General features: G+C 38.5%; 1 protein-coding gene across 2 annotated transcripts in view; it reads left to right on the top strand.

Moving 5' to 3' along the window:
• The window catches only part of DST (dystonin), a 314,470-nt gene that overhangs the window by 33,940 nt on the left and 253,348 nt on the right, over positions 1-27,182 (top strand). The window contains exon 1 of one of the 2 annotated variants that reach the window (XM_026073127.1): positions 44-134. The exons of the other annotated variant lie outside the window; for it this stretch is intronic. Coding sequence (XP_025928912.1) covers positions 44-134 — 91 coding nt within the window. Of the gene's footprint in view, positions 1-43; positions 135-27,182 lie in introns of those variants that run through there. 2 annotated transcript variants of the gene reach the window in all.

Here is a 27,182-nt window from a genome sequence, read left to right as displayed (position 1 = left end):
GGTGTGGAGCCTGGGAGGGACTGGGCAGCGCTAAGCGCCGGCCATGGCTGGGTACCTCTCGCCGGGCGTTTACTTCTATGCCGAGGAGCAGGAGTACCTGCAGGCCTACGAGGATGTCCTGGAGCGCTACAAAGGTACGCGGCGTCCCCGCGGGCGCGCAGGGCCCCCGCCTGCCTGCATAGACCCGGCGGCCGCGGCTGCGGCGCGGCGCGGAGGGGCGGCCGCGGGGGCCAGGTGCGCGTGGGAGACCCCCGCCGCGCGTCCCGCAGTGGACGGGGCGCCTCGCTTTGGGGAAACACCGCTGTCTCCGGCTTCGAGACTGTTTGTGCGGAGAGCTGCGGGCACGGGGCTTTACGTCCCGACGTCCATTCCTCTTTCAAGCTTCAGTTTATTTTCTCCTCTTCTACCGCCGGGCAAAGAGCGCTTTTAGTCCGTGTAGCACCTGAGGTTCCTTTCACTGAACGCAGGAAAAATACAGGAAAAGGAGAGGCGTTTAACATAGCACAGATACAATTGATTTTATTAGAAATGTAGATTGCGTTGCTTTCCATAATTGGGGTGGAAGACAGTTGGAGGACATGATTCATTATATTTCAGTGTATTTTGAGTGTTAAATCTTAAAATGCCRATCAAAAACGCTAAGGGCCTGATTTTAATTAAAGTAAAACGAGGTGGCATTGACTGTTCGGATTGAATCTTCTCCCAGAAATAGTTCTTACAGCATGTCACAGCGTATTTAGCGTTTGCTGTTCTGAGACCTCTTGTAATATTTGGGGTAAAGGTAGGCTAGACTTTATAGCTGAAATTTTTATTTGGAAGGATTGCRATTTTTCAGCAGTATGTTTCCAGTGAGTTATAGAGGTATTCGTTAAATGGTTTCCACTGATGGGAATGGGAGTGGCATAGTTTAAGACAGCTAGATTTGAAGACATTAATAGCTGATTTTATTTAATCCTGGTTGTTACTGGTAGTATTTTGGAAAAAAAAAACCCTCACAGTTTCTTTGAATTGGAAATTTGTCAAGTCTGAGACTACTTTATACCTGTTTCACTTGCGATTTCATGTGTCATTAGCAATATTGACTAATGACTCCTTTGTGTCTGTTGCCCATTGTGTCAATGCAGCTATGGAGCATGTGCACCGTCTATGTACTGAAATGCATTAGTGCATTTTAGATGAGAAATAATTGTGGCTCATAAGAGATCRTCTTGAAAGGGACGTCTTTATTCCATTTGCTCTTTATTTTTAAGCTATCAATTGCTTTATATGTAGCTGAGATAATTTTTGCAAAATTTTAAAGCAAGGAGACTTTTTTTCACTCTGGAAATAAAAGCAGTGAGAAAATTTTGTTTTTCTGTCCTGGTTCCAAATATTCAAAATATTGCTATTCTGCTTTAGATTAGCTTTGATTTAAAAATAAATTTGCTGCTAGACTCACATGTTTAATAAGGATCATTTTCATATCAGTTTATCTACTTACTTAAAATCTCAGTAGGTAGGTATTAGGCCTAATTTCTGCTGTCAGTGAGAGTTTTACCTGGATAAGGACCGAAACATTTGGCTTTTTAACTGTTGGARGACCAATGGATTTTAATTAAAATAAATTGAAATGTTTTCAGAATTTGCTTTATTTCTAAGAAAGATGTGACTGAGTTTTAGGAATTTATCACATTACTTGTGGGGGAAAGCATCAGGTGCATTCACATGCTATTGTCAATGACAGCAAAAGCCTAAAATTGTTCAAAGGCATCCAGTTGCTGCTGCTTTCATTTTCAGTGTCATATTCACTACATCAGTATGCTCTATTTTGCTGCTTTAGATATACTTTATTCAATCATTGGGAGCAGGTAAAGACTTGGACTTGTTTTAATTATGATCTGTCGGAAACCTGGAAAACGCATTATTTTTCCGAAATGTGTTTCCAAGCCGGTCATGATTTCCCATCAGAGTCCCAGCACTATGACTTCACTACAGTGATTGTTGCTCTGATGACTTGCTATGGGAGCTGATCTAATCAGAAAAGAATTGCTACAATATATGCTTTGAAGAGGGAGTGCCATTTCTCTAAATTTTTGTTTTGAAAACACTGCCTTTGCCTTTGTTAATTCCCCTCTATCAAATACAGAACATGCTGACTTCTATTTTTAAGGTGAGCTCTAACAGATAATTTTAATGCTATTTTTTTTTTTCTTTTTACAGCCTGCAGAATGCTCTTGTAGTCATTGAGGACATTATCAGGGTGCCAAATTATCTATGTCCCAGCTGTTGAATACTGTAACTAGCAGGGTCAGCTGTACAAAATTCATTGCCTGTCTTGGAAGGCTTGGAATCATATGATGCCGCATCATTAAGACATTTGGGCCGTTTGATTTAGGAAAAGAAAAACAGTCCTGTTTAAACGTAGGAAAGCAAAGTTTTGGTCTTCATCTTTTTGTACAGCCAAACTATGCTGCAGATCTTCAAGACCATGCGAAAACAAGAACTTGTTTGCAGATGAAACCAAGATATTTGTGTGTCTACAAATTCTGTTTGCTGACCATGTCTTTAGCTGTGACAGTAAATAATTAGGCAACTGTTCGCTAAATCTGAGATAGCACAGAAGAGTGTTTGCTGTGGAAGAGAAAAGAGTGTTGTTTTCTGATTCGGTCAGCTCAGTCACTGGCCATCGTATTTTTTTCTTGATCTACATAATAATTCACAGGCAGTATTTCTAAAGCATTCTGATTGAAGAAAAAAACACAATAAGTCATATTATCTCAGATGATTCAGAAATCATATTGAATCAAGCTACTTATTAAGCGGAAAAATGCTTCTTTGTTGTAGCACCTCTAGAAATGGCCAAAGGCAGCGCCTTTGTTGTGATAGTGGCAATAAAATGTCCAATATATTTTATCCGAACCGTGTGACTTATTTCACGTCTTGTTGACTAGGAAGATGAGAAATGATACAAAATACTTGTTAACTTGTTAACATAACTACTAATAGTTCAACTTCATCTTGAAAACCATATTTGACTTCTTTTGGAGTTTGTAGATGACTTAAAAAATTAGTTATGTTGCTTTCTAAATGATCTCATCTTTGCCTGAGAATAAAAATTAATGAAATTGTTGTTATTGGCAGCCTTCCTCATAAGTGTGTCCTGGTGGTTCCTTCTGCCTTCTTAATGAGAAAATATCCAATAGTGTTTCATATACATTTAGCTTTTAATGTATTAGATGCCATCTCTACCTGATAGAATAGATATGCATTGTTCCATCCCCACATTATTTGCGTGTTAAAGACTTACAAATTGCTGTTGTAAAGATCACTGTCTTTAAGTATAGTGTTTTCATTTGATTTACTCTGATGTAAGTCTCCTCCAAAGATGTATTTTTCAGTTCAGGTAGTAAGTATATTTAAATAACAGTTGCAACAAACCTCTTCTCCCCCAAATTTTGAACAATTATATAACGAAGTTGCCTCCCTTTGACATCATTATTGAAATAGGAACATCTCGTAATGACTGTGCGGTTGTTATCTCTAGAATAGCAATAATTCTTAGAGTTAAGTATTAAATAAATCACAATTATTCAGGAATGTTCTCACAACTGTTTAAGCTGTAAAAAGTTTAAAATATATAGAGCTTTCTGGCCCATGAAGACCTTTTAATGCTGTGGATTTTGGCTCTGTAGGAAACTGATCAATTTGACAGAAAATTCAGCTTGATGTGACTGCCCGTTAAAAATACAGCCTTGCAGCTCTGGGACTTAACTAAATTTTTGTTGATGATAGGAGAGGTATCACATGAATGTTTTCTTTGGATTGAATGCCCGATTACTGCTTCCTTYGAATACTTCTGGCTTGCTGCATAGCCTCTGCCTCTAATAGGGAAGAGAGGCAAGTCTGGAGCAACAGATGGCAAAACTAAGGTTGGGTTGTTTAAACTTCGTTATGTTACATTTCCATTTTGGTTTTTCTCTCTTGCTTTAAAAAAAAAACCTTTAATACTGCATATTCTGCTGAAGCATGGCAAACAGGTCTGTTTTTTTAATACTCTGAGAAGCAAAGTAGTCTAGAGGGAGAAAAGAACTAGCATGTCTGCTGCTGCCTGTGTAGGGTTCAAGGATGGTGTAATTTATGTATTCTGCTGCTTCATTGGGTGTAGCTGCAAGTAAGCGTGCAGGACCTGAGAAAACTGTTCTGACATTGGTTGGACACTATTTCTAAATTAATATCAGCAGTGTAGATGCCTGTCATCCAGCTCCTTTTGGCTGACTTCTGGAGGGGGCCATTCACCCAGATTGGTTTTTGGACATCTGAAAAGGGGGAAGTTGATGTATTTTAAGAATTTTGAGGCTCTTCCTAAGTGTGTTCAGTATCAGACTTAGTCCATTCTTCTTCAGAGATGGCTTCATAGAGCAACGACGAGGGACTGTGACAGACTCTTCTGACCCTGGAGTCTGGGGATTTGTGAAGCTCCGTGTTTATACCCTGAACTCCGGGGCCTGCATTCAAAGCTGCAGAAATCTTGTTCTTCTCTGCTCTCAGCTCTGTTCTAACCAGATCTCATACTTCAGGGCTTCTGATTTTGAATTCAGAGAGAGATACTCAGGTGCGTAGTTGACTAGGCACTTTTAATTTAGTTTCATTCTTCTTTGACATAACAAGAACTTGTGGCATATAGATGTTAGTTCTGCAAAGTGAATAAGGAATTCACATCTTAGATGATTTTCTTCTACCTGTACTGGCGATTTCTAGTTTTGGAATTGATCACTTTTTAATTYAGTTAAATAGGGTAAGGTTTTTGCTGTCTAGTGCAGGCTGTGTTGTGGATTATCTGGCTGCACATCASCTAATCTTTTCTTTGGCACCACACAGGTCTTCAGCATGATGACATTGGAGTCTCCCCTGTTCTTTGCATGTCTCCTACAGCAGTTTAGCTTCTTGAGGGTGAAGAACTTAATGGTATTTGTGTTGTATGAGGTTGGACAAAATAATCTAATGGACTCCTTGTGCCATATAAAAATGTAAAAACTGCACTTTTACTCTGTTATAGCTTTCTTACTTCATTAAGAAAAAATTTTCACTGCTGTTTTGGTTTATATTGCTTGGAGACAGTGTTTTTTTCAGTGCATTTCACCCTAAATATGGACCGAATCATGCTGGTTTCACTTGTATCAGTGGTTTGCTTGAGTTAAGTTGAAGTGGGCTTAATTTTGTTGGGATAAAAATGAGAACCTGAACACTAACAAATTCAGTGAGGTTTTGTCTGTGTAAAAACCTTATTATTTGGCCAGCACTTTCTGAGTATGATGGTTTAAATAAACTGAGCTTCCGTGCCCATGACTTTAAAAGATACCTATTTGGATGACTAAGGAGGGCAGAACTTGGCCCTTGATTCAAATATCTTTGGTATGTGAATTGAGGTAGAGATCAGATAAATGTTCATTTCATTGCTTTTCTGATACTTCCCAAATCCCACTGAGTCAGCAACACCTTTGAAATAGAGACCACACAAATATTCCATTATGCCTTTTTATTATGGCAGGGGGTGGTGAAGCATGGGAAAAAAAARGGGGGGGGGAAACAAACTTTAGTCATCATTGTGTTAAAAGACTTGTTTTGGCTTAGTTTATATTTTTTGGGTGAGATGGTTCTAGCTGTTTTCTGTGATCTAGTTCACTAATGTCTAGCGATCCTTTGCATGAAAGCCAGAGTATGGATTCTTTTCTTTCCTCTACACTGTTTAAAACATGCCTCATCTGAAAAAATTATTGTGTCATTTTACTGAACTTAAGTATGTATTTAGTATCAAGTGCTTTGTAAAATAGAAGTGCGATAATTCTCCTGCTTAAAGTTAAGTGCAAGTATTTCATGAAGTTCAGGCTTAAAAGAATAAAGTTTTGTAAATGTCAGATGTGAATGCAGATTATTGCTGCATGCCTGAAATGTTTCTTGTAAAACATCATTAGAGCCATTTAATCTAACAAAGCCTGATTTTTCTGTAGTGAGTGAAAATATTGATGTACTGAATGCTTTTAGTCAACCCAGCTTTCAAACAGGTGAAACAATGCTTACAAAGACACTTCAGTCTACGGGTCAAATCCTGAAGGGCATGTTAATAGCCAGATCTTACAAGTTGATCTGTGTAGGCAGACTCCCGTGCTTTTGTGGCAATAAGCTGGTCTCAGAAATCCACCCACACAAGCCTGTTTGCAAGATTGGGGCCCAAGTAATAGCTCAGCCTTTAATAAGGCATGCTCTTGCTGAAATCAGTCATCCTTTAGGATGTTAGAATTTAGCCTTAGCTGTATTAAAAGTAAGTACATGTGTTTCCAGATTTAATTTTGTTATAAGTTGTTGTGAAAAGTAATCTCTTGGCTTTTTTTGATTTTTTTTGTACTTTTTAAGTGAATACAGTTAAACTGACAATAGCTACAAATAAATCACTAAAAGGACAAAGATTCTAAGAAAATCTGTTGAGGGTTATGTTCTGCACACTGCAATTACACAATTAGTGTAACTATTTATGTGAGACAAGGAGGATTAGGCCTCTGATGGGCTTTTCAGCAGCACAGGCCAAAATCTGCTCTTGATTATAACCACGTGGCCCTTTTGAACTTGGTTTGCTTTTAAATGTATTTTAATAGTTCAGTTTCATAGTTAATATGTGAAATTATAGCATTTGATAATGTATTCTACTGTGCATATTAAAACAAATCTGCATTTAATTGGGGCTTAATAGTCAAATTGTGTTGGAAAACTTCATTACTTTGGATTGAGATTCAGATATCCAGTTATCTGACAGCTATGACACTTTACACCACTTGGATCTAAAATTAGTAGAGCTCTGCTATACTGGGATTAGACAGAAGCGTATATGTTATGCTTCACAAAATGGGAGAACAAAATGGGTCTGACTCTTTATGCATGTTTTGGACTGTTGTTTTGGGCAATTTACAGGTAAAAACGTAGCTGAACAGAGAAGTCGGTGACCGTCTTTTGCTGGGTACTGAAATGGGTATCCTTTCATCCTGTTAGCAGGCTCCTGTTCTGCCTGATCAGGTTACAGTCTCCCTGTTCCCTGTGTGACTGCGTCTCTTAGGCCCAGCAGAAGCAGCACTGGAAAGTGTGTGTGGTAATTTGGACAGAGATTTTGTTATAATAATGCATCCTGAGCAGTTCTAGCAAAAGAGCTTTTTTGAGAGGAATGTCACTTGTGATACCGTGGTTTTTAGTCAGACAAGACTTCTGTTAATTTTCATAGGAGTCAGGAGCTTAGCTATGGACGTTTATAAATATTTAATGCTTTAAATTACCTCAGCTCTAGATAAATTTTTAAATTAGAAATAAAGGATTTATATTATGTCCTAGAAATTAGGAAGTGATTCAAGCATTTGTCTTGAGGAGCCACTGCTGTGTAGTCATTTATAACTTATGAAAGTAAGGTATTTTTGCTAAGATAGTTCTGGTACCAGAGTAAGATATTTTCAAAAGCACACAAAGCAATTAGATTGCTGGCCCCAATGACTTTCAATAGGAATTAGCCTGTGCCTTTTCTCTCCCAGTGACTATATGTTGTTCAGATGACAGCCTGATGCTTGAAGCCGTGTGATAATACCAGGTATTACAGATTAATTCTGCATTTAAACCCAAATTTTTGGAAGCTTTTTAATATGAAGTCTTCTCTGGAGGAAAATTCATAATTTTCAAAAGGAAGGTTGATTACAGAAGAAAAAAGACACTTTCAAGCATACTGAAGTTTTCTTTGTATTGTAGACCAATTATATTTTCCTCAGGCATGGCTTTATGGCTTCTATTCTCTGAACTGATTTTTTTAACAAAACAATTAATTTCTAAGAAATGTTTGGTTTTGGGGGTAGGTTTTTGTTTTTCTTTTTGGCAGATGTAATTTTGTTGACTTTCAATTTACAGTAGAGTTAGAGTGGAATTTGGCTTAGTATCCCTGTAGAGGAGAGAAGAACAGACACAGATGAGCTACGGGAAGAAAGCCAAAGTTGATTAGGTCCCCTGATGAAATTATCTTGCAATTCTGTTGTGCTCAACAGGATACTTTTGCATTGTTCCCTTTCAAATTGTTAACGTAGACCCCTGGTTAATAAAATCTAAGCACTCCTTTCCAAGGCCAAATCTAGCCAACCTCTGAGAATATCAACCCAAGTTTAATTTTCTGCTTTTGTGCAAATTGTATTGAATGAGATCGAGTTCTGTCATGTAAACCTTATGTGTTTCTACTTAAATTGTACATTACTTTTTGCTTTCACATGAATATACATTTGCTTCAGATCCTGTTGTACACTGAATCAGTCTAGCCATCCAATGTACTGTTTCAAGTAGGTTTACAGTTGCACTGAACAGTTATTTGTAGTTTGCAGCATCGAGCATTCATGATCTAAATTATAATCTAGTTTATAAATATTAAATTAGTGTCCTAGACACAATACATTGTTTATGCCTTGATGTTTTGACTGTCATATTGAAGCATTTTTTGGCTTTGGTAACCACATAAAGCTCAGGAGAATTTAAGGAATTAGGTTTACTGTATGAGAGCGTGCATGTCTCCACATTGATTTGCAATCTAATACCAATATATGGATTAGATTAAATAACATTAGAAAATGGGTGGTCATCCTTATTCTAAACATTAAACATATTTTGAATTTGGTACAAGTAGATGTCTAGATTCTGCTAACCAACATTATGAATGGTCCTTTGGAGATTTAGATATATGACTAAAATATTGGTAGATCTTTGTATAGTTTGTGTTGAATGCTGGAGTTTTACTTTGTTTTTCTTTTCTCAACCAGTACGTTTTCTTAAGTCTGTCCACCTCTGATCTTCTGTCATTTACCTCTTTCTTCAAGTCATACTTCTTCCTTGCAAGGTGCATATCTCATTCTGTTTTCCTAGTAAGAAATATCTCAGGTGGGAAAAATATCTTGTCCTCACGTCCATGGTAAGTGAATTTAAGATATAGAGTTTAATCCCTGTCAGTGAAAGTGTTGAGAGAGAGAAGAACGTCCAGGGGACAGAAGCATGGGTTGGGAACATTGGTAACTTTGTTACTTCTTTTTAAATGCTTAAATTTCTTTTGCTCTTAGTTTCAGTACTCAACTCACATGTGTCTGTGTAAGCCTTGCCAGTAAGGATCAGAAAGTTGCTCTTGTTTCCTTGCTTGTACCTCATGCTGCTAATGGAAACAAACTCAGTGCTATAGGGAACCTAGGCAGTTATGCAGTGCACTAAAGAAAAAAATTATCTTCTATATCTTATCTGTATTGTAAGCTCCCAAGACTTGTTTTCCATGCATTATCTTAATGACTCAACTGATAAGCAAATAAATCAACTTGAAATTATTTATTTTTCTTCCTCAGTAAATAAATAGTCCTTTACAGTATTTGTCTCAATGACCTACCTACTCTAGTACTTTGTATTAACAAGTGGCTTAGATGCTATGTGAGATAATGGATTTTGTTTGCAATTTGATTTTTGTCATGCTAGCAAGTAAGAAAAAGGGACTGTAATTTAACATTTTTGATCCTTTTATATTTTCTGTATATCAGCAAAACGCTCTTAGTTCTGTATTTCATGGTTAAAATCTCAGCTTTTGCAATCTCTTTACAGTTGTAAGTTCTCTCCATACCATAGTATTAAGCATTTAATGTCTGTGTGCACTTTAATACTCTTCCTACTGATGTACTTTGTGAGATGAGACAGCATGATTGTATCTAGTACTCTGTGTTGCATTACTGTTTTGTATTATATACAGAGCTTCAATGTGTGTTTAAGAATTCAATTTGATTTATTTTTGGCTAGCTGTAGTGTTTCAGGTATGGGCTTTTATTGATCTTTGTGCAATTAGTAGGCAGTTTTCTGCTGATGGCCTTGGTAGTCCTGAGATACTTAGCTTCTGTTTATTGTTCCCAATAATTTTTTAATTTTTGTTTAAATTGTATTTAATTTCCTGTCATTCTGTTTAATAATCTTACAGTTTTGATGGGTTGTTTTGAGTCTTAAAATTCTGGAGTTCTCCCAATCTGAGACAATTTGTATCATCAGAAAATATCCCATTTCTTTGTTTACTTCCTTCTCCAAATCTTTAATAAATGCAGAATGTATGGATGATTTCTGGAAAACCACACCTTTCTCTTCATATTGGAAGGCAGCCAAGATTCAAGACTTTGTTATCCTTTAAGTCATTTCTCAGGCTACAAAAGGATTGCACCCTATATCTTAGTTGTCTTCATTCATAGTTCTTAAAAAAAAAAAAAAAAAAAAAAAAAAAGTGAAAGCTTATGGGAATATATATCGGTTATATATTTTTCCTTTTTTGGTTTTAACCTAGAAAAATCTAAAAAAATTATAGAGGAATTTGATTTATCATTACAAAAATGATGGGAACTTGGTATTATCCTCTCAGTATCTGCCCCAGTATTTTATGTTTTTGTCTTAAGTTATGCTTTCCAGTTACTTCCCCCAGAACTAATGTGAGCCACATTATTAATTTTTTAAGCTTTTTCATTTGTTTCTTGAAAATAAACAGGAGAATAGTGGTGTATTTTAGGGTATGTGTTTATAAGGAGCTCTTCTCACTGGTATTTTAGTTCTTTCTTCTAATTTATAATTAGCTGCTTGTAGTTGGCTGTGTATAGGTTTCCTGTGTCGCTTTCCATAATTTCTGGAAAATGGTAATTTTTTTGTAAAGCATGTAATGGGAAAAGGAACAGCAAATCATCCTCTTAAAGACTAGGTCTTTACTCAGTAAAGAGTTTATTTAGGTCCTTCATAGCCACGTTATTCACTGCAGCAGCTTCCTCAGTCCTTGTTGGTCCCAGCCATCCATGAACATGTGTGTTGTGATCCTGTTTTTAACAAAACTCTGCTTGCCTTAGGGTAGGTTTTGTAGCTCTCTGCTTTCATTTGTTAACCTAATTTTCTGAATGTTGCTTGGGTAGGGTTTCTGCCTTGCTGAGGAAACGTTTCTGGCACTGTAAACTTCTATCGTGCATACCTATTTACTTGTTAGGACCCGGCGTTTGGACTCTTAGCCTGCTGGCACTGAGGTTAATCACAGTAATGTCCATATGAAAAGGGGTCAGTGTTGCATTCTTTCTTTATGGCTTTATAACGTCTCTCTATGATCTAACAAGCCATGTACTGCTTGTATAGATGAGAAAATTTTAGAAAAATAGATACTAGTTTTTTACAAAGCACAAGTTTTGCTTATATGTTTTCTTGCACTCCACTGTTCAGGTATATATTGGAGTAATGTTGCTTTAGTTCTAGTTTCTAGTGCTTTTTTATGACTTACCTCATATGCTTTACTCTGCTTTATACTGATATAACTCTTGGTTGTTCCTAATATAACTAATTTATAGACCCTAATATTTGCCTTCTTGAAATCCAGGATCACCGTTTTGCCCTTTAAAATCTTACTGCTTTAAAATTTTCACCTAGTTGGCCTCATGTTTACCTTCTGAAAATCTTCTAAAACTTTAACAAGATGAAGTCAGGAGTGCCTTTTTTGTTGTTAAAATAAGTGATCCCCAAACTTGTCCAAAATCCAGACAGTAATTGCTGTAATCACACGCCTAAGTATTTGTTAAAATATATCTTGAAGACAATTCATCAAAATAAGGATGGAATAATGATTTCAAGATTTAACCTTTTAAAGTGTTTTACATAAACATTTACATTTATTTATATAATATAAATAAAATTTCTGATATAGAAGCTTTTACTAGGAGGCACTAATTGCATTTTTATTGACCTCAGTAAGTATGCATTTCCCTCTGTCGTTGGCATTCCTCATGCGGAGCATTTCCTCATGGATGCTGCCCCGCGCTGCATGGAGAGTGACATCTGTCATGGTCCAGCTCGTTCTTCCTGTGAAGTTTGTAAAGAGGAATTTCTGTGTATCCCTTACTGTTGATATTTTTAGTATGACACACTTTTATCTGCAAGTAAAGCTTTTCGTCTCACCCATTTGGCCATTTTCACTTTTGACGTCTGTTTTTATGGTCTATTTTAAGTGGTATGATGGTTAGTATTGCTTCTCCCCGCGGCCCCCCCCAGCCCTGCCTGCCCCTGCCCCCGGGCCTCCGCCCGGCCCCATCTCAGCCCAGCCCGGGGCCGTGGGTTGCTGCCCCACGAYGCCGACGCCGCAGTGGTGCCGGCTCCAGCCCCTGCCACAGCCCGGCCCCTTGTCGTGTTTGGAGAGCACTTTACACCTGCTTGGGTTTCTGCCAGTTCCTAGTGCCTCCGACAGCAGTGGTTATATCTAGTCATGTTATATAATGTCATGTTTAACATTAGACATTCTAGAGTGGTTTCAGAGCTGAAAAACTTACGTGCCTGAAAAACTGCTATGTGAAAATAGTCCACTTTAATAATGTGCTAAGAAACCATTGTTGAAGCAGTTTCTGTGAATGTAAAACTAAGCTGTTATACAGCTTTGATAAAGTTCGATTCAAACTTTATGATAAATTTCTGCATAGCACTTTCTGGATTATGGATATCTCTTTATTTGGGGAAAAAAATAGGCTCTTCCCTCCCCTTCACTCTTTTAAGCTCTTAATCAGAAAGGAGTGTTAAGAACTTCAGCTTTTGGGTTGATCAATGATTTCGGTATTTGCTYGGCACAGACAGGCCCAGTGATCAGCAGCTGTCAGGTCTTTGAGCAGTGTTCAGGGGAGCACAGCTGCAGTGAGTTTCTCTTTTTACTCTTGAGTACTGTAGGAATAGTTTTGAAGTGTCTGAAGTAATTCTTGAGTTATTCTTAAAACCTCATAGACTAAATGCTGTTGACATGGCCTGTTTTGTAATTTCTGAGAAGAATAAAATGTAACACTAGTAAAATGTTTCAGGAGGCTCAGATCTCAGAAAAATAGTTAGGAAAATATGAAGCAATAAAAGTATTAAAACATGAAGAGCTGAGATAAGGGCATTGTCTTTATATGAGGGCTTGACAGGAAGATCAGTTGAACATGTGTTTGAAAATAATGGTTTTTGTTGCTATTAGTGGGGCTTAATTAGTTCAGCCTTCAGCCTAAGCAAGCCAGCGAAAGAGATGGAGCAGCTGGAATAAATTTATTGCACTGCCTAAAAGTTCCAGGAATAACTTTAACGAACACTAAGGAGCTAGGAACTTATCTACTACAAGCTTCATGCATATGCATTGGTAGCTGGCAAAATAATTAGTTAATGTTCAGAAAACACTAGGATCCTTGGAAGAAATGTTTTGCAGTGTGGTGCTCACTTGGACCATGCAATATATGGAAAACTGTTTTGTTCAATGCAACCCAGAAATGAAGACTGAAAGATGCCTTAGAGCAAACTGACTGAAGCTTAGCAGTAAGGGTTAATTTAACAAGACCTTGTAGAAGATGAAGGGCAAAATCCAATCCTAAATCATGCCTACATTGGGATGTTCTATGTGGCTGTACAGGTTAGCTGCTTACCACCACTGCCAAATTCTTCAGGCATCTACATTTACTAGGAGCATCAGTTTTGGGCCTAAAAGGCCCCTGGGTATCTGTATCTGCTCAAAAGTATTGAATTTGGGGGGGTTGGGCTCTCATCTTCCACCTATGCTTTGCTGTATGGCATATGTTGGGTAGCAAGCAAATTAATACGTAATTAATTCTAGACTGGTGTAGAGGAGAGGAAAGTGTAGGTTCTGGTCTTTGCTTCCGGGGCTGTCACTGTGTTTTGTTCACTGATGTTTTAATGTAAAATACAAAATTGAAATAGTAGGATGAAACACTGAACTGAACTCTAGTGTGTGGTAACACTTCCACAAAGAAATAGAGCCAAGGAAATTCCACTGATGTATTCAACATTAACAACCCATATAAAATATAGAGAACTGTTGTTGAATTCAAAATCCAGGACTTATATTTACCTAGCCCTAAAGAGAGAACCAACAGTCAGGCATGATTGTGCACACACTGTCTCTGAAGGTCCTTGAGACTCTGCAGTAATATGTACATATTTCTGCATAAATGCACTGGTGTGTGTCTCACTATTGGCTTACATTTCCTTGAGCAAATGAGTTTGGGTTTTCTTTTTAGTAGTAGCAGCAGCAGCTACCAGAGCAGCCTGCACATCTTATTTCTCATCTTGCTCTTTGCAAGGACATAAAAGAAGGAGTGGCAAAGTGGATCTTCAGTTTCTTCCTACTGCAGGTGAAAGTGAGATGGACCCCAGTGACTGCAGTATTTCTCCCAGATTTCAGCTCATTTTCTAGAAAGTGTTCACCCAGCTACTGCTTTATCTTCATCTCCAATTCATAATGTAGTTTAAGTGTTTCTGGCATCAAACAGGAAGATACTGTAGCAGAGAATAGAATGGAGCATCATGTGCCAGCTGCTGCGGCAAACTGTATATTTGCAGGGTTCAAAGCTTCCCTCACTGTGACTGCATCTCTCTTCTGGTTTTGAGCATAGCCAGTGGGGCTCTCCACAGGGAGCAAGTACAGAGGTGCTTGGCTACAACAAGAGGTCTCAGCCCCAGCTACTGCTATCACAGTTTGAGATCTGGCTATCATTTTTGGCTACGTTTGCTGACTTCCCTACTATTGAAACTGTATGTTTGAGGCTACTGCCAAAGCTTCAACACAAGAAAAGGCTGAGTCACTGACGGGGATAGCAGTGAGTCAAAAATCAAATCCACAGAGCTTGGTTACAGTTCTTGAAAAGCCATATTTATGTATAAGAGCTACTTTCCACCTCATCACAGTTTCCTAATATGAAATTCTTCCTAATATTAGTGCAACAGGATGCCATAGAGAATTTGGAGGATGGTGAGAGAAGTCCAGATGGTAGCTTGGAAAACCTTATGAGYAGTGACTGACACTTACTTTGTACTAAAGGGTTAGTATCCCTATGATCTTGATGTACCCTCCCAGTTGTTACCATCAAGAATACCAAGAGAGGTTTATGACACTCCCGTTCCGTGAGTTTTTCAACTGAAAGCACTGATAATATCTTCCACCCATTTAAGAATAGTGTCCACACAGTGGTCTATGGTAGGAAACTCTATAAATATTCCAACAGAATTGGGCTGTGGCTGGCAGCTAGAATACACTTTACAAAAACAATAATGAAGATCTGGAAGACGCACGTGATTTCCCTTCTCTGTAATAGGTCTTCTGACCTGTCATCCAGCTAAGAGGATGGAAGTTTGGAGGAACATATCAGGGAGCAGCAAGGGCTGGCTGCCCTGCCAAGGACAGGGAGCCAGGATCCCAGTGTGGTAGCAAGTCTGGCAGAGGCAGATACTACCCCACCCCCCCAAGCGAGGGCAGCAGGGCAGGCCTGGRGATGGTGGCCAGGTTCACCCGAGAATCCGGATCATCAGGGAAGTCCATGGCTGTGAGGCAGGTCTTAGGTCAAGCTTGGAATGTGAGTCAGGGTCAGGCCTCGTGAGGGTAGCCATGATATGTGAAAGTTTCTCTTACTGATCCAAAAGTCCTTTGCTGGGAGGTCAGATTGGGATCCAGTGATTCTGAAAATTTTGATATCTCCCTTCACATGTTTCTCAGATTGTTTTCCTTCATGACCCTTACCCTGAGACAGATATCACTTGCACTATTTTTGGTAGCTATGGTTTCAGCCACAGATTTCTACCTGAACCCACAAATAACAGCATTCCACTGGGACTATGAAATTCTCTCAAGATTCATATCTAAATAACGGGCTTCCCTCTAAAATGTGCCTTTTTTTTTTTTTTTTTTTTTATGAACCACACTTAGTACAGAAAAAATAGATACAGGTTTAATGTTCCCAAGATTTTGATACTGGCTGTTGCTTCATCTGTTTATTGTGGTAGCTGGAAGTTAAGAAGGCAAAGCTCTGTCTTCACAGATAATGTTAAAGTGGATAACCTAGTTAATCATGCCAAGATACCAGCTGTCTGGTAACCTCTCCCTCTAGCTCAACATCAGGGCTCAGTCCAGTTGCTGCATCCTTCACCCACTTCAGGAGCAGGTCAGAACCGAAGGCAGCAGCATGCCGTGACCAGCTGCCCAATATAAGCTGTATGCTTTGGACTTGGCTGCTGGATCTGAGGCTAAGTTCARGAGAGCTGCCCTTCAGTTGCTGTCTGACCAGTGCAATAGAGTCGAACACTTGCAACAGAGTACAACCAGCCTTGCGCTTTAAAATCCTCAGGCTTCAAGCTACGAAGAAACTGAGTGGCAGTTGTGCCTTCCTGCCTCGTTGTGTGCAAGCCGAGTGGGACACGGGGTGTGTGATTGTTCGGAAATACCCAGCCGCACAATTACCGCAGGTTTATGCACTTACTGTCTACATCTGAAGGACCTGCAATTATTGTATGATGTTGAAAAACAGATAAGTTACTGTAAATTAAGATAAAATGAGAGTTTACAGCACATTAGCTAATCTGTATTAACTAACTGCCCTCTSTGTTTGCTCTCACTCCATGGGGAAATGTGGTGTAACTTGCTCTTCTTTCAGTGAGGGTCATGCTTTCAGGCGTGTTCTGACATTTGCCTCGGAGTAACCCTGAGACAGCTGCTACACTGTATGTCCCTTCAATGTCTGACCTCGTGATACCTCACTTGTCTTGGAAGGGCATAACTTATTTTTCCAGAATGCTTTAGACAACATGACCAAAATTCCTAAGGATTAGAGGTAAGGAGTTTAGGGCAGTTATTGTAGTGTTTTGAAAAGTGGATTGAAAAGTTGAGGCAAAAGCTACAGCTGCATCCATACCATGAAATCATTTTTTCTCCAGATTGAGCTGCAGGCAGACTGTTTAGTGGGAGTGATCTATAACCCATGCTAACCCTGAGCTGTGTCTGAGACTTGTCTGGGAGAAGGGTAGCTGGTACAGGCTGCAAGCAAGCTGGCAACGGCTCTGTCAAAAATTTAGTAGAACTGGGATTTCCTTCTGGTGCCCAGGAACATTCTAGGCTGGTGTTTAATTTGCTGGGGTAGATGTAGCCTGAAAGCTGTACTAAAAAGTTTTCTCGTAGTTTAGTTTTCAAACATTACTAGGATATAATAAGTTTAATTACTGAATCTTCAGCTTCTATTCACATTGATTAATCAAGCTAAATTCTATTGTCATATTTTTATGAGAATTCATGATACTAAGATTTAAAAAGGTATATGCAGATTTAAAGCAAAAAATTATTTTGTTCTGAAAACTAAGCTATGGGAAAAAATATCAAGTTAATAAAATATGTTCTTTAATTTGTTATGCTTTTGTTTGCTAAGGTGTTCCATCCACTCTTGCTGCTTCTGCTTGAATAAGAAGCCTCTGATGAGGCTCTGAGCTCTCTGTAAGTTGTGTTTTTGCAATCGGGAACTCAGTTTGCATTTAAAATGGATGTTTTATAAGGGAGTATTCTAATGCACAGAGTATGCAAACTCAGAGCAGTGAGGTTCCAGGAAGTACTGAAACTAAAAAATGATGTAAATTAAAGGTTTGTTGTTCCTGCATGTTGCATGCAACACTTAAATAGTCAAGAGAATGATATAACCATTGAGAAGTTGAATGTACGGCTGAGAAACTGGCATAAGATCATAAAGTGTAGATCACATTAAACAAAAGTGCTAGTTTTCTTCTTAGGTTTGGTGGGCAGAGAGTGTGCAACAAGCATACTTATATATATTACTGACAATATTAAAATCTTACTAAAATATAAAAGTTATTTGAACACCAAAATACATTAAGTTCACATTGGAGTACCTTAGTGTGGTGGAAATGTGCCTGGCAGTTAAGAGGAGAAAAGGGAATAGTTAACAATCTGTACTAAAATTAAAAGTTGAGGCCTTACAAATGATCTGTATTTGCARAACTGTAAAGTAGTAAAGATTTGGTAGGATGTAAACTGGTTACCAGTCAAATACATGTATACTGTTATGGTCTGTCCCCTAGCTTTTTGCAGAGGTGATGAGGACAAGGGCAGAAATAATTTTGTCTTGATTGTGTTGATGGAATGTGTTCCTTGTTTGTTTGTTTGTTTGTTCCAAATAAGAGTTTGTGAAATCTGAAATGTGCCCTTAGGTACTGAAAAATGACCCTTAGGTCAAGCTTTCTACTTCTAAGAAGATCAATGATTTGTATGGAAGAGGATTTTTGTAGCCTCTTCTGTATGGAAGAAATGAATCTTGCCTTCTCAAAATTGAGGAAAATGGAAAATTATTTTTTTCTAAAATTAGCTTCTCTCCTTAAAACAGAATAACTGTGATTTAAGGGTTCTTCAGAAGTCCTTCAGAAAGCACTTATTTCTGTGGTTGTGTACCCAAAACCATATGCCATTGATGTGCAGTAGTAAATTAACTGTGGCTTTTAAATTGATAGGGACCTGTATATGTTACAAACACTGAATTGCGAAAACACTTTTTTCCATAACCCTTTCTTCTGAGCAAAAATATCTCAAAATGGCAGTTGTAGACTGAGAAAAGCCTAATTTTAGTAATATATGGAAACTGCAAAAGAAAATCCAACAGCCTTGTCACTGGTGCTGAGGAGTTGCCAGTGGCACACAGCGATGCGGGCTGGGAGGGGAGAGTGGCTGCCCATCATCAGTGCAGCTGTGTTGGGAATCACGCAGTAACCTGCAAATATTTTTTCAGCCACCAAGTCTGAGGAAACTTGCTGCTGTGACAGTCACCTTTACAAAATAACACAGGGATGTGCCTTGAACCTGTAAGGATGGACAGCAGCACGAACACAGCTGAAATGTAGTTGCTGTTGCACTGGTTTAAGGAATTAAATCCACAGTAAGTTAACCCTACCCCCCCCCCCAATTTTTTTTTCCTGGTATAGATCCCTAAACTGGTTCACTGTCTGGTCACGTGGTCACATCGTTGTCATTGCAGCACAAGAGAGTTGTGATGGGTGGAAGAAGGATGGGACCGAACCTTTTGGTATCAGCCCACAGTTAGATTAGTTCTGCTGTGTCCTAAATCTGCCCTGAATTCGGGGAAKGGCTTGTGTCATAGTACACATATAGCGGTATGTGTATGTCTCCTTTTATCTGGAAATAAATATTTTGCTTTATGAAACTGATTTGTATTTGGAAATGATGTAACCCTCTAAAGGTATTACATATTTATTAGAGAACTCTTTTGAGACGTAAAGAAGACAGTGATAACCGACCTTATTAAAAATTTTTTTAATAAATAGGTTGTTTTCAACTGTGTGCAGAGTGCATGTTGCGAGTTTTGGATAAATTTATTTTTAGTGAGATTTGGAGTAGATCTATTAAACTGCAGAAATGGTATGACCCAGTGCTTTAAGGTCCATCTGCCGTGGCTGGTGTCTTTGGGAATCAATGTGCCATCTCACCGGGCAGGTATAGCGCATCAGGGTCACAGAGGATAATAACTGAACAAAGGTCAAACTTGCATTTCGCTCTACTTAGTGAAGTAGGAAAGTGGGATAGGTAAATGTCATGTGGCTGATCCACTCTTATGGAAAGAGAACCAGAAAAGTGTATATGTGTTATGAATATATTGTCACTAGACATAGCTGAAAAAGGATGTGAAGGGACCTTTTGTGTGGGTGGATTTTTTTTTCCTTCTTTTTGTACTGCATATGTATTGATACGGGAGTTTGCTTCTTATGCCATGGTGGTTAGTTTTGTATATATTCAATGTAGCTTGATTTGTGAGATGTATATGTTTGGCCTGATTGCTGATTTTTTTTTTCTTGTATTAGATATGCTTAATAACTGTTTCGAGCATGGTTTTTAGCTGTTAAATTTACATGTTTAGTGCAATTGATTTGCAGCTGGTATATGGTATGGTACTTTGTATCATATTTGCCTAACTTAGGTGTAGGAAATACAGGCTTTCTTTACATTAACGTTGCTCTAATTACCTAATTTTGCTTTCTGACCCAGTCATTTGGCTACATATAATTTGCCCTAGGTGGTTTTATACATAATCCCTACGCAATTTTTTTACTGCAAATTCAAGTTGCTCAAATTACTTTCTCTCAAGTTAGCCTACCTCAAGTGGGAGCTGCCACAGTAAACTGAGATGCAGAGTGAAATTGGATTTCTGCTCAGAATCCCTGTGTTACCACTGTAATACGAAGACGATGAGTTAGCAGTTTGAGTTGCAGTGTTTTGCACGCTCCCCTCTAACAGATCAGACAAATTAAGTTGTAAGCATCAGCCCCCTAGACGAAAGGCTTTTAGTGCATAGGGGGTCAGCTAGGGGTGACACTGCAGTTTCATTTCGAGTTAACTTTGCAGTGCAGGCAAGGGAAAAAAAAGAAAGATGAACAAAGAGCATATTTTATGAGTGTGTTAGGTATGAGTACATCAAATATGTACAGTACGGTGGTGCCTCGATTTTGAGCTAGAGAGTGTGAATTCTGATCATGTGCAGAAACATCTCTTTCTCCAGCTCCAGATGTTGCTGATTTGATTTACTGACGTTGGGGAAATTTTTGCACTAATCTTCTTTAAGGCAACTGAAGCCCTAAATTAGGTGGAGTTGCCAGCACTGGGTGAGCAATGTACAGATGTAGCAAAATTAACAGGAATGAAAATGTGGATACATGTTGAAGTGTATTGGTTTGGGGGAGAATAAATACCAAAGAGAGGAGAACAGAATGCATTTAAAAGACCAACAGAGCAGATAAAGATCTGAAAGCTATAGTAAGTAAGTAGACTGAGCTCAGAATACCATGCTATACAGAAAAGCTTAGTATTTATTATGGATTATTTATTATGCTTATAGAGCTATATGAAGCAGGCACAGGAAAATATTGTAATAGAACCGTGTTGTACTGGAAACACAGCAGACATACATGAATGAGAAAAGTCTAACCTTATTATAAAGGAACCTGTATTTTTACTTTGTACATCTTTGCTTTTGTGTATTTTTTACATCAGCCAAGTTTCTCCCTCCCCCTCCCCCCCCAGCTTTCTGTGATGTGAAACAGCATTAAATGCTTGCGAGAACCAAGTCGCAGAGGTCACCTCCTGGTTGAAATGTTGAGCTCACATGAATACCTTGTTCCTCTTTTCCCTAGAGGCACAGAACAGGCTCTCCAGAAATTATGTGGGGTAAGTAATTTTGTGGCAGATAAGCATCAAAGGCAATGCTTACTTTACAAAAGTCACAATAGTTTCTTTTATAGCCCCTCTGTATTTTATGGGTTAGGTTAACTTTTGAAGTATGAAGAATGTATTCATTGATCAATTAATCTCCTCTTAAAGCAGGATACTCTGAAAGCGTTTGTGGAAGTTTATGTAACCACTAGCTCATAGAAGAGTAAAACCTCATGCAAATGAACGTTGACTACTGACATGCTAGTGATGATAAAGTGACTTACCAACACTTCTAGTAGAGCCATTTCCTTTATAATAGACACGAAAAGTCTGTTAAAATAAAAGGTGTTCCTTTCTTTGTGACTTCTCTCCCATTTTGGAGTTACAATTAAGTTGTATAATTGAAAAGTCCTTATGGCACATTGGCAGCTTCAAATTAATGGAAGAGTTCATAGAAAGAATGGAAAAATTAGTTGAACTCAATTCTTTTTATTTGTGAAAATTTGATTTTTAAGAAGAAATAACCGTGCAATACAGGAGTGTTTTCCTATGAGAAATAAAGTTGTGAAACGGAATATAGTAGTTTCTTAAATAGAAAGGTTTTAGAAACATGTAAGGGAATAAGAATACAAAGCTCCTTTTAGAAATTGTGACTGGCATCTAGTCCACCTAACTCATAGACCTGAATTGCTCTTAGTGCTTGTGTTCCTGGTGCGATCAATGGAGAGAGTGCTTTCAGAGGGAGAGAGTTTCTGCCTAAGTTTAGGCATGTACTTTTCTGCTTCCCTGGTGCTCAGCTTCAACAGGAGTGTGAAAAATGCTCTACACAAAGCTGTCTCCATACGGAGGAGTCTAGATACCCTCCCGCATTGTGGGCTGAACAGACCACTGTTGTTAAGGGGTATTTATATTCAGCCAGTGCTTGAAGACCTGATAAGTATCATAGTCCTGTATTTCAAGTCTCATAAAGGTAAAAGCATAATCCTTGCTTGAAGACTTTACAACTGGCCAAGAATTAAAAATGGGGAGAATTAAATTTATGTGTATGTATGTGCATGCATACATGTATAGATTTGTATGTGTGTGTATGTACACACAAATACCTAACTGTGGTGGGGCACATTCCCCACCACTGTGGAGGAAGAAAAGTTTGTGTAACTCTGGATGGTCAAAATGCCTGATTAGGCAAAGGTAAAACATCTGTGGTTGGCTGTACAAGTGAGGGAGGAGATTATGTGGAAGGTTAGTAGAATTAGGAATTTTGCTTTGCTTTTCTTCCATTGAGGAAAGGGAGATATTTCACTCCTACTTCTTCCTTCTTGGTTTTGAAGAACGGACCCTTTCTGGAGAAGTGAGCTGGTCCAAGTTTATGAATCTGGCTATGTTAGCTGGCCTAGAAAGGGCTACAAATATGCAGACTGACAGTGGACTGCTCTTACAGAACAGAAGGAAAGAGAAGTACAGGTGCTCTGTTGYCTCCTAAGTAGGCTGTGACAATATATACCTATGCAATAGATAAATCTTGCTAGATATTTTAAAGGGATTTTTGTGATTACATAAACAGATGAGGAATGTCAAGAACGCTTCAAGACTTTGAACAATGCTCTGCTTCACTCCCCTTGTCTAGTCATTGAATGATGACTGATTTCCTATAGACGTTGCAGAAGAAGTTGGTCTGGAGAAGTGTCTGGAAGTTAGTGTATGTAGTTGAGATATTTGAACTTAAGTAGGAATTGTTTGCCTTTGATATTTCTTAGCAATGAGTTACTGTGACGCATAGCTTAAGATTTAGGTGCCCAAAACTGCTCTTGCTCTATCTGATAGCAAATAATTCTTGTCAGTTCCTGCCTGTTAGTGGTAAGAATATTCCATGATATATGCATTTTTTTTTTTGGTAAAGAATGTAACTAGGCTTCTAGAACAAATGATTTTTTGAAGATGGTATGTTAAGTAGTGCTGCTGAGAGGTGTGCTCTAAAGGCTCTTATTCATAATTAGAAAAAAAATACATAAGCACTATTTCAGACTTGGTTTTTTAAAAACATCTTTGTGATACTTGTTACAGAGGAATTTATAGTAAATCATCCCCTTGCAGAGTTGTTTTCCCGTAAGACATTTAATTCATGTTTTAGTGTATTTGAAAGTTGCTTAGATATTCATACTTATTCGTACTGCTTATAAAAGTTGTTGGCAGAATGCTAAGGAATTCTGCTTTAAATAATACAAGTAGCTGGAATTAAAGGCCCTGTCATGTCTGATGTCAGTGTCTATGATCAAGACTTTTATAACATTATCTAAAATAGTCCATTGTATTCCTGCCTTTGTTTTTTACTTAAGTAAATGGGTGAGGGGTTTGGACTTTACTTTTGAGCTTGATCTTGTACCCCCCCAAAATCACAAAGCTATCAAGAGACATGCAGAAGGCTAAGATATAAATGTGCAGTTCAAGAGTAATCCCACCTTACTGTGCTGTCAAACTTAGGATCATGAGGCTGAAACTCTGAACCATCCTTTGGATATGCATCTTTCTCTCTGTTGACTACAACAGGAATTACAAGGCAATTGTGCTTAAAGATGAAGTGCCCAAAGTTAGATGGGATGAAGCTAGGCCATGTACTTTTAGGCTGTTCTCCTACTTTGGCTATATTTGAACTTTGGAACTTGGCTGGGGGCACTTTCCAGCCTTTGTCCAGATTTAATATTGGGATAAGCCCTGTGTATGCATTATTTTCTTCTTCTTTTGTTGCTCCCTTCAGCCTGAATCCTGGTTTCCAAGGGAAGAAAACATGGGCATGAAGAAAGCCATGATTTGCTCAGGTCAGGTCCTCAGTCTGAATGATGAGAGGGCCCACTGCAGGACACAGATACTCTGCACTGTAGGTGTAGCCTAAAAAAAAGTGAGGTCTACTGATACCCTGTGTTATAGGTCTAGACCTCCTCCACTGGAAATGGAGAACGATGGTGACAAAGATAGGATAACATTACGGAGGCAAATACAATGGGTTAGGCAGGGAGTAAAACAAGGAATATCCCTGTTTCACCTTTTCCCATAGCCACACACTTCGGTGCCTGAATTCCAGTTTTTTATGTCCTTTTTAGAACCTGTGGGTTTGGTCCTGAAATGGCTGCTGAATAACACTTGGCATCACTGTGCTGGTAACAGTATGAAAGACAATACCTTTATTTTGAGGAAGTGATCTCACATATTATTTTTGATGTGTCGTGAGAGCGTGGTTGTGCTTCAGACAGGAGGGTCAAGACCAGATGTCTGCTAAGCCTCATCTCATTAGCATGATGAATATAAAAAGGAGTACTGTAGAAGTAGGTGGTGTTGGTGAATTTTAAGCACAGGAGGCAGCTGACGTCCAAAGAGCATTAGGATATTTATTACAGAAACATAATATGAAGAAGCAAGACTCCAACACTGAAGACTTCAGCCCTGAAAATCTGATGATATTTCTCTGCTACACTAAAAAGACTTGGTTGCACTTCCTTCCTGAGAAACAAATCTTTGTATGATTATCAATACTAACTACCCTTCTCTACCTATCCTTTGAAGTTTTTCCTTTGGTAGTTTTAATAATTGTGGCTTTAAATCTGTGGGACAAAAGTAGCTGAACTCCTGGGATTGCTAATTTTACCACTAGTCCTTATGAATGGCATCTGTAGGCTGACAAACGTTCTTACTTGCACGTATGTATTTTCATGTTCACATTCCCTTTTATATGAAGAGTTATCATATTTCTAAAAATCTCTGTAAGGTTTGCAGTTCATGTTATTATGAACCTTTATATTTTTAAGTACCTATGGCAGTTTTGAATGCTTAACTTGTAATTGCCAAATATTCTTGCAGAATACTGAATAGCATTTGAAAATCCGTCAATGTCCTCTCAAATTTTTTATAAATTCCTTCACAATAAAAACATGGATAGAAATTAACTTTTAAGAGCTGTTAAGTTTGCATTCTGCTAGCCACAATTTATCTTCACCACAACCACTCTGAAGTTGTGACGCCTGCACAGAGGTAACTGCTAGTAGGATCTGACCTATCTTTTAGGTAGTTCAGCATCAGCCACTGCTACTGGTGTCAAGTACAGAAAATGTAGGATACAAAAATCATGACATTTTAATGTCATGATTATGTCATGATTTTATGTGATTGCTGATAGCTGACATGAATTTTATAAATATTCATTAATTAATCTATAACATTTTAACCCTTTTTAAAAAGATAGCCTTTGTATTGTTTTTGGCTGATCTAAATGTTTTAAGACAGACTGTAAAAAAAAGGGGGGGAAAAAAAAAGAAGCCCAACAGCTTAAAGATAGACAGCTAGGCACACTTTCTCTGAAACCTGTTTGTAAGATGGCGATGAAAGGAACTTGAGGCTGATTAGGGTTGCACACAGTATTCCCCTTTTTTACGATTGTTTGTGCCATATCAGTAGAAGAGATGTGCTTTCTGAAGAAAGCTCTTGCATCAGTTAATCTCCAGAAATGCCAGATTATTCCATCTTGAAGCAAGAAAAAGTTATTTTACAACCAGAAATTTTCTTGTGGTTTGAGCAAATCTGTTTCCAAAGGAAGGAACTGCATGTGTGGGCTTTTCCACTGGCACATCTAGAATAGCACAAAGAGCTTCCAGATTTTTCTCTGTTTATGGTACTGTGGTTGTGGCCCTCTATGGAGGAACCTGTGCTCTGAGAAGAAGCAGAATTAAGCTCTGTGAAAATTTACAGTATTGTGAATCCTTAGAATAGATAACTTTGCTGAAACAGAAGAAAATATAACTAATGTAGGCAGTAAAATACACGTGTGAGTACCTAGAAGTCCATGCTGAATCTCTTTCTGTTAGGCTGCTAATAATAGTATCACTTTCACTGAAAGTTATAGCTTTTCATGTTTCTTGAATTTTCACAGAATTCTGTGACAAATAATGAAGAAAATTTGGGTGAATCTTCTTTTCAGTTTTGTGTTCATTTTTATTCTGAGGGATTTCCAAAGGATACAGGTAGGTACAGTTCTGTTTTCTTTCATGGGGAAAAAAAGGTGTATAAGTTCAGCTTGCTTGTCCAGAACAGATTACTTGGGAGGAAGCAACCTTCCCCTGTTTTTCTCTTCAACGCTGCTCCCGGATTTCTGACATGCGCTGGTAAGAAGGCTCCTGAGACCCTTGTGCGTGGCACCTGTGCTAGTCTGCCTTCAAACCACTTGCCTTTTACTATGTTTCACTTTCAGCTGGTAGCTGACTCGAGTTTTATAGACACCCTTTGAATAAAAGGCTACATTTATTAGTAACAGAAGGTAAAAATGTTTAGGTGGCCTAAGTGGCGGCTTGGCAGGAGGCAGGGCAGGCGGGCAAAAAATGTCCGTTGTTCCCAGCCTGGAGGATTTCAGCAAGCCAAACAAGTTATTAGAATATGCCTTTTCTTTTACTTTTCTCCTTTTAGATGCTAATATAAATAATTTAATACGTGGTGTTACGAATGCTGTTTGCAGTTTCACAGAAGCGGCTGGCAATGTCCTAGCCATAATGCTAGTGAGCAGTGCAAGAGATCACAAATTTCTCTCAGCACAAGAGTGATACTTGCCTTTTGCATAGATCCTTTTCTTACTGAAGTTGATGGAAGCAGTCCCTGTCACGAGAAAAAAATGAAATTCTTATCTTTGCTGAGAAAAACTGGTCGTCTGGGGTTTTCCTGCTCACCAAGCAGCACTGTTTTCCCTAGCTGAGATTTAGTGCAGGGCCTTTCTGCCGCGGGAAAGCGGATGCGTGGGCTCTTTAGCGTGCCCAGGTCTGGCTGGCACCTGGTAGGCAGCGTTTAAAATTGCCTTCGTTTCTGTTTGCTGATGTCCTAGTCGCTTAAGTGAACTGGGACAGCTGACCTGGTGCTGGCGGTTTAAAGTGAGGTCAAGTATATAACACAGTGTGGGGACAGAAAGAAGGTAATTCGGAAAAGGGCGTTCTGAGTGCCAGGCTTGTTATGTGTGCTACTAAGGTGTCGTATTGTTTCTAGGAAAGGTTAAYGATTGTTAGTGAGAGTCATCTAATGAAATATAAATATCTGCGAGGCAGCATCTAAAATGGAGCTAATCACTTCATCCTGCAGGAGATAACTGAAATAAGAAAGAGGACTCACATCC

Source organism: Apteryx rowi, unplaced genomic scaffold (genome assembly GCF_003343035.1).
Source record: "Apteryx rowi isolate R43461 unplaced genomic scaffold, aptRow1 scaffold_361, whole genome shotgun sequence".
NCBI lineage: Eukaryota > Metazoa > Chordata > Aves > Apterygiformes > Apterygidae > Apteryx > Apteryx rowi.
The sequence above is the reverse complement of the archived record's forward strand: the minus strand, read 5'-3'. Positions and strand labels throughout refer to the sequence as shown.